Genomic DNA, 11,187 nt, shown 5'->3' on the forward strand with positions numbered 1-11,187 from the left:
AAGTTAGGGAAAATGACAGATAAAGAAGCTCCAAAATGTGAAATGCCAATTTGGGAAGCTAAGGAAATGTAATTACCCATAGGGAAGTCCTTCCCAAATTGGGATTTTGAAATTCAGTGAAATGACAAAAATGCCCTTTGTTCTTTTTTTTTTTTTTTTAAAAAACCCAACCCCTCACCGGTGGCCGGCGACCGGCGACCACCGCCGGCGACTGGCCTCCGGCGGCCTCCGACCGCCTACGGCCACCGGCGTGGTGGCTGCCGGTGAAGGATTTTTGTGACAAGATTTTTTTTTTTTGGGAATAGGATAATATTGGTTCAAAGTGGCGGGGGTGGGATTTGATCCCACAACCCCTTGGCCACTTAGACCAACAAAAGGATGGCCATTGGGCCATCAAAGATTTCTTAACCTTATAATGCAAACAAAAATATAAGTTAACTCTTTTACTGTGACTCCAGCTCATGACAACAATTTATCTGAGGATGACAAGTCTTAATTGAGAAATAACAAGTCTAAATTTGATATTAACAAAGCAACTTTTCCTTATACATAACATAGCAGCATGTGCATTAATTAAAAATGATCATAATTTATTTAAAAATGACACGTCTTTACTATAAAATGACAAGTCTAAAATTGATATTAACAATGCAACTTTTCCTTATACATAACAAGAAATAGCATCTACGTTAATTAAAAATGACCATAATTTATTTGAAAAAAACACGTCTTTACTGGAAAATGACAAGTCTAAATTTGATATTAACAAAACAACTTTTCCTTGTACATAACAAGAAATACCGAATAAATTGTTGTTATTTTTCAACAAAGACGTGTCATTTTTAAATAAATTATGATCAATGTTGCTTTGTTAATATCAAATTTAGACTTGTTATTTCTCAATTAAGACTTGTCATCATCAAATAAATTGTTGTCACGAGCTGGAGTCACAGTAAAAGAGTTAACTTATATTTTTGTTTGCATTATAAGGTTAAGAAATCTTTGATGGCCCAATGGTCATCCTTTTGTTGGTCCAAGTGGCCAAGGGGTTGTGGGATCAAATCCCACCCCGCCACTTTGAACCAATATTATCCTATTTCCAAAAAAAAAAAATCTTGTCACAAAAATCCTTCACCGGCAGCCACCACACCGGTGGCCGGCGCCGGTGGCCGGAGGCGGTCGGCGGCTGCCGGAGGCCAGTCGCCGGCGGTGGTCGCCGGTCGCCGGCCACCGGTGAGGGGCTGGGTTTTTTTTTTTAAAAAAAAAAGAACAAAGGGCATTTTTGTCATTTCACTGAATTTCAAAATCCCAATTTGGGAAAGACTTCCCTATGGGTAATTACATTTCCTTAGCTTCCCAAATTGACATTTCACATTTTGGAGCTTCTTTATCTGTCATTTTCCCTATAAGTTAACATAAAATTCTTCTCATATATTTAGTATTTATTTTTTATTTCGTAAATTACTGTAAAAAAAGTAAAAAACTACTTATAGAATGTTTACGTTCCCTTGCCTCCGAAAGTTACCGCGCAGTGGCTTCCTTTTTTCATCCGTTGGGGAGGGGGAACGATGGCTGAAGAAAGCAATCATCTTGGCGCCCCTTTCTGCTTTCTCTATTGGCACTGCTAGTCAGCTGCAAATTTCGCTTCTAATCGGCTAACAGTTTTACTAAGAAGGCTATTAACTTCCTCAGCTCAGATTCTCGATTCAGTTCCGCCACACCCATGTCATTGCGGAGGCGAATCTTGCTCAAGGTCATCGTTCTCGGCGACAGCGGGTAAGTTCTTAGGGTTCATCTGTAAGGCTTTAGATGGTTGTGTATATATATGTATATGTATGTATTTATTTTAAATCTGTTCACTCATAAGCATATTATAAAATTGGTTTTGTTGTCTTCATTCATTGTCAGGGTGGGAAAGACGTCGTTGATGACTCAGTATCCTTATCCCTAATAGATTGGCCTGGAGTTTTCTTATTTGGTAATATTGGGTGTACTGAGTTTGTGGAGTCCGCTAATTTACTTAAAATTTGAAATCTGTATCTTCGAAATTTGTTTTTGTTTTTGTTTTGTTTTGTTTTTGGTGTTGGCGCTTAATTTGCGTCGTATTTGGTTTTTATACTGCTGGGTTTGGTTTCTATTGAATTTTTTATTAGTTTTCATTATTTGATTCCTGCAAGATAGGAAGGCTTTGCTATTCATGATTCTGTGTAAATAGTCATGTACCTAATGTCTAGTTACGAGTATTTCTATGCTCTTGTGCTTCTTGAAATTAGCTCCTGTGGATTAACCACTTGAATAGATATATACATAAGAAGTTTAATCAGCAATACAAAGCTACAATTGGCGCTGATTTTGTCACCAAGGAACTCCAGATTGATGACAGACTGGTTACTCTACAAGTAGGTTTTCTAACTCAGTGATATTTCAGTCTTCTATTTCATTTACTCTTGACTATTAGAAAATTTATGTATATCTCAGTGCATCATTTGTGTTCTAGTTAGATATGGGACACTGCTGGTCAAGAAAGATTTCAAAGTCTCGGAGTTTCTTTTTATAGAGGGGCAGATTGTTGTGTCCTTGTGTATGATGTTAATGTTATGAGGTCTTTCGATACCCTTGACACATGGCATGAGGAATTTCTCAAACAGGTCCTTTTTCTTTCCCTTTATCCTGTATTTTTATTGCTTTGGTTGATTTGCATGCTTGGTTCTGTCTTTTCCTCATGTGAAATGATATTTATGTCTTTGCTTTAGTTTATTTCTTCTTTCCCATGTTTTGTCAAATTGCTTTTAGGGGATTTTCTATTCTATATCTTTCTGCTTAGACTATCAGCTAGTCTGTACTAGGTGTTTAGGATCGAAAATTACAGGGAAGAAGAGGTAATATAAAGGGTCAAGAGTAAATTACCTGCCTTGATAGAAGAGTGCATAAAATTGTTCTTAAGTGGGATGGCCCCTGCTGAAGTATGTTTCTAGTGTTTTACACTTTCATCTCTTGATCAATATTATCACATGAAAGTTAGTAGATATACTATAAGATCATAATCTAAAGGTTTGGAGCTTGTGATTATATTATTTGTTTGATTTACATGTTCGATCTGGAAGGAATTCATGAATTCTACTTCATCTTTTACGGAATAGAAATGTTCATCTTGCTTCCATTGGATGTTCTGCTCATAGATTGTTTGTGGGAGTTTCACTTGTGGATTTTCAGAGAGATTGAGGATCCTTTTCCAGTTTGACCGTATGATAATAACCTAGTCTCCCAAAAACTGACTCTGCTACCATCAGAAGGAGGCCCAAGATTGATTTTACTAATATATGCTTCACACCCTTCACATGGAAACCTTGTGTTGAAATTAATCTAATTAGAAAAATGAGGGCAAAAAGAATTAAAGTCTTGACTGTGACTATTTAATTATCTCACTGATAGCATCTCAAAAATCAGTTTTCCCAATAGGCTAAGTTGTTTGGAAAGGTTGAAAATGTTTATTTTACAGATGGGGGATTTTATAATGGTTTTTTCAGAATGAAAAGGAAATCCTTGTTTAAGTGATATTGTATTAAAAGCTTTAAAGGGTGTGAAGAATGCATCAATATATATTAGAAAAACTACCTCAACATTTACTATTCACAAGTCTAAATAGTGTGATTTATTTATCAGACTTTGTATAATACATAGAACCTAATATCTAATTTTAATTATAAACAATTGAAATAAATTATTATCTCTATTCACTTTTTATATATATAATAAAATTACAGCAAGTCATGTTATACATAAATTATAAATAGTGGACTCATTTTTCAAATGTTAGGCAATGCGTGGGCCTGATATCTAGTTTAAAATGTTACTCTTCCTGATGATTTAGCAGCAGTTTTTGTAGAGAATTCTTAAATCTTTTATGGGTTCTCCATTGTGAAGTATAAATTTGGCATACCTAAACAATAGAGTTTACTTCAGGTATGACCACACTGCTAAGGAGTCATGATCCCCCTTCCGAGCATGAAAAGAATCCACTTCTACTTCATAATATGCTGCCCACTGCAGAAAAATTAGAATAAATACTTTTAAACCATTGCAGCAAACTCAACACTGGATAAAAGTTGATTCCTCATTTCTGTTCATGTGCTAACGGTGGCCAGTCCTATTATTTGTTAGCCGTTGAAAGGCAGCCAAAATAAAAGCAAAAAGATGAAGAAGAAGAGGTAAACATAAAAGAACTGAACAGTCAGGAAGGAACTTCAAAATGATTCTGACTTGAGTCAATTGATTCCTTTTAGCATAATCCACGGACCACGTCTCCAATTTCTGGAGTCATTTTTATTGATCATTGATAAACTTGTTGTTTAGCTATCAAAATACTAGAATTAAACTCCTATAGTGCAGTGGAGTCAACCCTAGGTTGGTTCTCTTTGATCTCTAGCTTTTAGAATTTCCAATTAATGAAGTTTAATTACAAATTAAGAGAAGAGACAGTGATTTAAATTCTTTATTTCTAATTGTCTAGAACTAATTGTTTTTCTGTATTTTAGTGATTAAGTGGAGGAATGGAATGTGATAAGAGATGATATGTGATTAGCAACTCCTAGAGATAGTGTTCATTCTTGCCTCGCTTTTCTCTAGGATATGGAATTTATTTAACCCCTAGTCAGATTTCAAACATCCAAGATGTCACTTGATTCAAGTATAATAGCAACATGAAATCATCCTAATATCACAGAATTAACTTCAGCCACTGGTATACTTTTAATTACCACTTGGTTTTTAGTTGTGAGAAGAAAGCAAATCTGGACAGAGATTATTCTTCTAGCAACCTTCCACAATTTAACCACATCTACAACGCAATATCATGTCTAAAATGCAAATGCATCAAATTAATCTTGAAACCAGAAAGCAATATGTCTTAATCAAGAGGAGCATCCAGAACTGCAAGCAATCACAAAGGAGATCGTCCTCCTCAAATGACACATTCAATCGAGTGATCATACAAATTCAGAATCACAGTGTCTAATAAACTTAAATCTAAGCTAATCAGAAGTGAGAATCTGAATCTAGAGAAGAAACAAGAAGAACTCCCTTTGTAGACTTAAGCTCCAGCAATCGACACCTCCCTAGGAGTTGAATGGATCAATCATTCATTTCCAGTGTGTCTCTCATGGAGCCTCCACACACCATGAAGCTTCCAGTTTTAGGCTATGTCGTCTATCTTGTTATTAAACCTTTTTTTGGGAGGAACTTGATTCATAATATCATATTTTCTTGAATAAGTGGGTTCCAAAAATTGACAATTTTGGCGCTGTTGTTGCTTTATTACCTTTAATTTTAATTTTTTTTCCCTACTTTCTTCAAACCCTTTTATCTAATAAACTTGGCATTTTTGTCACTATCTTTTTAAGCCGAAGACAGCAACGTTTTGATTATGGGAAATATATCCTCTATACATATGAAGTTATGAGAGTGCATTGCATTGGTTGCTTGATTTTTCATTTGAAAAGACTCGAGTCCACCCAGTGTGATGATGTTGATATTTTGTTTGGTGAGGATGCGTAACTGGAGTACGGGACTTGATCAAAATTTCTTTTCTTGTGTAATATTTGATTCTTTTACATCTTTATACTGGTCATCATTTTTATGTTAAAATTTGACGGCCATTTTTGTCCTTTGACTTATGTTTTGTGAATGAAGATGAGCTTCTATTAAGATAAAAAGTTTCATGGAAACACAGGCAAATGCTCCTAATCCCAGGAAATTTCCATTTATATTGCTTGGAAACAAGGTTGATATTGATGGGGGAAATAGTCGAGTGGTAAGCAGACAGTGATGTGTTTTGAGGTTTTCTCATAGCCTTTTTTTTTTTTAAATAAATATAAATATATTTTTTATGAAGGAAAATTTTGTAAGAGGAGTAATTGAACTCGTGATCTTTTTCCCAAACTATCGCCCTTCCTACCACCTAAGGAGCCTCATGTGGTTATCTTGAACACAGGTGTCTGAGAAGAAAGCATTGGACTGGTGTGTGTCAAAAGGAAATATTCCTTACTATGAGACATCTGCTAAAGAGGACTACAATATAGATGCTGCTTTTTTGTGTATTGCTAAGACTGCTCTTGCTAATGAGCAAGGGCAGGACATGTAAGTTTTGCTTTAAACTTGCATGCGCATATTCAAAATCATATCAAGATCTTTACATCCATATATATATATATAGTAGGTGTGTGTGTATATATAAAACGTAGGATATTTGTCTCAATCTTCAGTAAGAATGATAGAACCTTAAGAAACCTAATCATACTGGAAAATTAGCAAGAAAATCTTACTAGCTAAACACTCAGTCATAAATGATAGCAAGTGATCCTAGAAAACAGAAAACAGAGCATAAAGGAAATATACATGACAGCAAATAGTGTTCCATTCTTAATTGCAGATACTTTCAAGGTATTCCAGACACTGTTCCTGAGAATGAGCAAAGGCGCGGATGTGCATGCTAATGCGAAAAATCCTGATTTATCCGATATACTTGGCCCTCTTACCCACATTTTTTTGGGTCTTGTAATGATTTTCCACCTTTCCCATCTTTCATGTAATTCAGTCATTTAGATTGGTTTGTGTTGGGAACTCACATTTGACCTTTGACTTGATCAGTTTTTTGATTGTGATGCATTTGTTCAATTGATTTGCCACGTGTTGTTTAAGCTTAGGTATTTATGTTCCTTCATGAGAAAGTTGTTTAAGCAAATGTTGTAAATGGCATTTTATTGATAGTGCCCTTGATGTTAGGCTAAACAGAGAGTGATTTGCTTAATTTAGTTCAGTAATTGAATGTTGTGAATTGTGGTAGTTCTATAGTATTGTAAAATCTCTTATTCTATTTCTTGGGCAAGCAAAGTTCTTTTTGCTTTTCATTCTATTTTTATTATTTGGGCTGAACTTGATTATTGATGGTCACACATTTTGTAAGATGGAGTATTACGTCCTCAAAGATAATGCATTGAATCTAGTTGATCTTAAGAAATGCTAATCGCTGATTAAGCTTTGTATGATATCAAAGCAAGGGAAATTTAAAATAGAGATTTATGCATAATATTATAGTTTGGTCTTTAAAGACGTTAGATTTTTATGGTACTGTTTGAAGATTATAGAAAACAATGTATTGCTTAGCTTTATATGTAATGCACCTACTAAGAACAACTCTTTCATCACAACAAATATATTGTACAGTGGTATGACATTCAAAGTTGAACTACACAACCCTTGTAAATGACTTTATTTATCAATAACATCATCATTGAAAAGCATAAGATGATTACGAGAGAGGTAAATCACTCATTTCTTCTAGAAGCGCGAACCTTATAGATGCAAATTTGGCCTTAGTTTGCTTTCACCAGTAACAATGATATTGTAGTTTATACCATATCCTATCAATGAATTGGTAATAAGCATACCTCCATGAAGTACTGTAGAGCAAAGGACCCACTACTACCCAAAATCCCACAATAAATCCTAATGCCATGCTTACAAAGAACCAGTTGATTCCATTCTCATGATGGACTTCTTTGTCTTTGGCATTAGTGGGGCTGTTGGATGAACAATTACTGTTGAGTGGAGGACCACATAAATCATTGCCTATAAAACTTGATGCTTCAAAACTCTGTAATTGGGTCCCTGTTGGAATTTTTCCCATCAAGTTGTTGTAAGACAAGTTCAAGAAGCTTAGAAAGCTTAATTGAGAGATGCTTGGTGGGGTTTCACCTGAAAGTAGATTTCTTGACAAGTCTATAGACTCCAATGATTCCATATGGCCAATTTTTTGAGGAATTTGGCCAATAAAATGATTATTTGAAAGGTTCAAAAAATGCAGTCCCTTAAGGCTTGTAAATTCTGTTGGTATCTCTCTAGATAATTCATTACTTGAAAAGTCAATACTTGTGACGAGGCCAAGGTTGCTGCTGTAATCATAAAATCTTCCTTTCACCAATAATGCTTCAACGAACAATGTGAAATATATCCCGTCAATTTGTTGTGCAGAATAAATGGATGATTCTAAACTACCATTTATTATTGACATAGCACTCAAATGCTCAACACACTTTGGAATATATCCTATCAACTTGTTGTGTGCAAGGTCCAAGATTTGTAGGAAACTCATGTCGCAAATTTGATGAGGAATGGGACCAGAAAATTGGTTTGATCTCAAAACAAGAATCTTTAAACTTGACAACCTTTGTCCAACCCAAGATGGAAGTATTCCTGAAAATTGATTTTCTCCTAGATCCAAGCAAATCAGGTTGCTTTTGTTCATCAAAAAACTAGGAAAATTTCCAGAAAAATTATTATTGCGTAGGTTCAACATTTGCAACTCCGACAAGGATGCCATGGATGTGTTTAACATCCCAGAGAGATGGTTGTTTGCTAAGTTCACTGTTGTAAGATATGGCCAGCTCATCCAGCAATCAGGTAAGTTACTTGATAAATTATTTGATGTCACCTTAAGAAACTGTAACGCCTTCGTCTCCTCTTGTCTATGACACAAGAAGTGAGTGATGGGTCCCGAAAACCAATTGCTTGAAAGATCTATGTACGTCACATTTTGTGATACATAAGGTAATTGGCCATGTAATTTATTTGAGCTTAGATCAACAGCACCTCCAAAAATAGTGTTTATCAGTATAGTTGAAAGCTCTCCTTCAATATGATTGTAGGAGATATTCAAATATTGAATATTGCCCATTGCACCCCAAAACAAAGTTGGAATAGAATCATAAATCATGGCGTTGGAAATGTCCAAATACCAAAGATGTTTTAGTGATTGAATCCATGATGGAAACTGGGGACCTAAATTCCAAGAATTCAAACTTAACCCCTCCAAAAGTAAAAAAGAAGGATTCCAATTAGGGTCCACTTTTAAAGTGAGTTGGTTTTTTGGTGCCCAAAATGTCTGCAAATGGGTGAAATTTTCAAAATGGGCTTCCTTGACAACTCCTTGAAAGAGATTATATCCCAAACTAAGAAAAGTCAATTTAGAGAGGGATCCTAGAATCTCAAAGGGATTTCCATCAAGTTGATTTTTAGTGAGAACAAGGTGCATCAAAGATGTTAGGTTTCCAAATGATATAGGAATTGCACTGTTAATAGTGTTGTTCCAAAGAGAAAGATAGATCAAAGATTTAAGATTTCCTAATGAGCTAGGAAGTGCACCTTTAATGGAATTGCCAGATAGATCAAGATATTTTAGAGATGCAAGGTTTCCTAATGAGTTAGGTATTGGACCTTGAATGGAGTTGTCAGAAAGATCAAGTTCAACAAGATTTTTGAAAAGACTAATCTGGTCAGTGAGATGGCCAGATAATTGGGAACTACTCATATAAAAAATCTCTAATGCTTGGGAAACACATCCTGCTGAAAGAATTTTTAATATTTCAGAAATTTGATGGTTGCACTTATTGTTTGAAAGAGCCAATTTTTTCAAGTTGCAAAGATTTCCCATAGAAATTGGAATCGGCCCATTTAAAAGATTATAATTAAAATCAAGAGTAATAAGAGAAGTCAAGTTTCCAATGTTAACAGAAATTGTGCCAACTATGTAGCTTTGAAAGAGATTGAGAGACTTTAAATGACCAAAATTGTACAACCAATCAGGAATAGAAGAGTTGAATTGATTGTAAGATAAATCAAGATGTTGAAGGAGAGTTAAGTTTTGAATACCAACTGGGATGGGACCTTGAAAACTGTTATTGTTTAGTTGAAGATGAACCAATCTTTTCAGTTGAAATACCCAATTTGGGATCAATGAAGTGCCAAAATAAGAATCAGAAAGGTGAAGGACAGCTAGAGATGAAAAGTTTATGATGGATGGTTCAAAATGATGGTTGAAATCACATTCTAATAAATGCAACTCTCTCAAAGAAGGAAGTGAATGTAGAATCTGCAACCAGTCAAAGGTGTTGGAGAGGTTTGCATAACTCAGCTCAAGATATTGAAGAGAAGAAAGAGCGGAAACCCATTGAAGATTTTCAATAGGTATTGACAATCTATATCCGAGATGAAGATTGATTAGATTTGAGAGGTTTCCAATTTGATGGGGAATGCTTCCACTAAATTGATTATCTCCAAGATCAAGATATTGTAAATTGGAGAGATTTCCAATTTGATGAGGAATGCTTCCACTAAATTCATTACCTCTGAGATCAAGATATTGCAAATTGGAGAGCTTGCCAATTTGATGAATAATGCTCCCACTAAATTCATTACCTCTGAGATCAAGATATTGCAAATTGGAAAGCTTTGCAATTTGATGAGGAATGTTTCCACCAAATACGGCATTAGATAGATTAAGATATATCAAGCTTGTGATTGAACCAAGAAAAGTAGGAATTTGCATACCTCCAAAATCATTATTGCTCAAGTCTAAGTAGTTCAGATGCTTTAAGCCAAGCAAAGACGAATGTACCTCACCACCAAAATTTAATGTCTCATTGAAAACCATGTAGTGAAGCTCTGAAGGAGGTGGAGTTGTGAGATGGAGCTGAAGAACATGGCCTGTAATGTTGTGGCAGATAACGAAAGCCCAGTTGCAGCAATTTCCATGAGGAGACCAAGAGGCGAGCCTGTTTGAAGGATCTGAGAGGTGACGCTTCATCTTAAGTAAGGCATCTTGTTCACTTGGAATGCATTGAACCTCACAAGATGCTTTGCGTATGCATAAATCAACATTTGATAAGGTAAGTAACCAAACAAAAACAACCACAAGATTATTGCAGGAACCATCCATGATCACGTCAAGGCAAAATGTTTTTGCTATCCGATATTTGATCTAATGGATGGATGCTTTGATGGACATACAGCTCTTGGAGAAAAGAGCTAGTATTTATAATGCTACTTTCGATTTCTTTTGTTTTAAGATTATTTTCAGTTATATTTTAATATACATTAAAAAAAGTTTCTTTGTAAGAAGCGATAATATATTGTGAGGGACAATAATGCTATTGAGGTAAACGTGCGTGTTCTAAGGTTTTAGAAAAAGTGGAAGAGATAATATAATCTCTCCAGTCTATAATATAAGGTTTAATTGACTAATTTGGAGAGATTAAAAAAGTTATGAAATTACTTAATTATAGCATATGTTATATAATCTCTCTAAAATGTTTACGTGTATTACTAGAGTATATATATCAATTTATAAGAGTT

General features: G+C 34.9%; 2 protein-coding genes across 3 annotated transcripts; one reads left to right on the plus strand and one right to left on the minus strand.

The window, feature by feature from the left end:
- The first annotated feature begins 1,559 nt into the window (after positions 1–1,559).
- Positions 1,560–6,883, plus strand: LOC114760917 (ras-related protein Rab7-like). 2 transcript variants are annotated; one of them, XM_028950224.1, is made up of 7 exons: positions 1,561–1,776; positions 1,909–1,935; positions 2,300–2,399; positions 2,502–2,648; positions 5,729–5,809; positions 5,990–6,135; positions 6,428–6,883. In XM_028950224.1, the coding sequence occupies exons 1-7, from the start codon at positions 1,724–1,726 to the stop codon at positions 6,489–6,491; spliced, it is 618 nt and encodes a 205-aa protein (XP_028806057.1). In that variant the 5' UTR covers positions 1,561–1,723; the 3' UTR covers positions 6,492–6,883. The 2 variants fall into 2 exon arrangements, with proteins under 2 accessions (XP_028806058.1, XP_028806057.1); XM_028950225.1 differs by lacking the exon at positions 5,729–5,809 and having other exon boundaries at positions 1,560–1,776.
- Positions 6,884–7,170: 287 nt separating this feature from the next.
- LOC114760914 (receptor-like protein EIX2) lies at positions 7,171–10,821 on the minus strand. The gene is made up of 2 exons (XM_028950223.1): positions 7,753–10,821; positions 7,171–7,665 (listed from the first exon to the last, which is right to left on the minus strand). Exons 1-2 carry the CDS (start codon positions 10,769–10,771, stop codon positions 7,382–7,384), a joined length of 3,303 nt encoding a protein of 1,100 aa, XP_028806056.1. The 5' UTR covers positions 10,772–10,821; the 3' UTR covers positions 7,171–7,381.
- Positions 10,822–11,187: the final 366 nt, after the last annotated feature.

This window comes from Neltuma alba, unplaced genomic scaffold, assembly GCF_004799145.2.
Source record: "Neltuma alba isolate B1F8T4 unplaced genomic scaffold, ASM479914v2 tig00011047_pilon, whole genome shotgun sequence".
Classification (NCBI taxonomy): Eukaryota; Viridiplantae; Streptophyta; class Magnoliopsida; order Fabales; family Fabaceae; genus Neltuma; species Neltuma alba.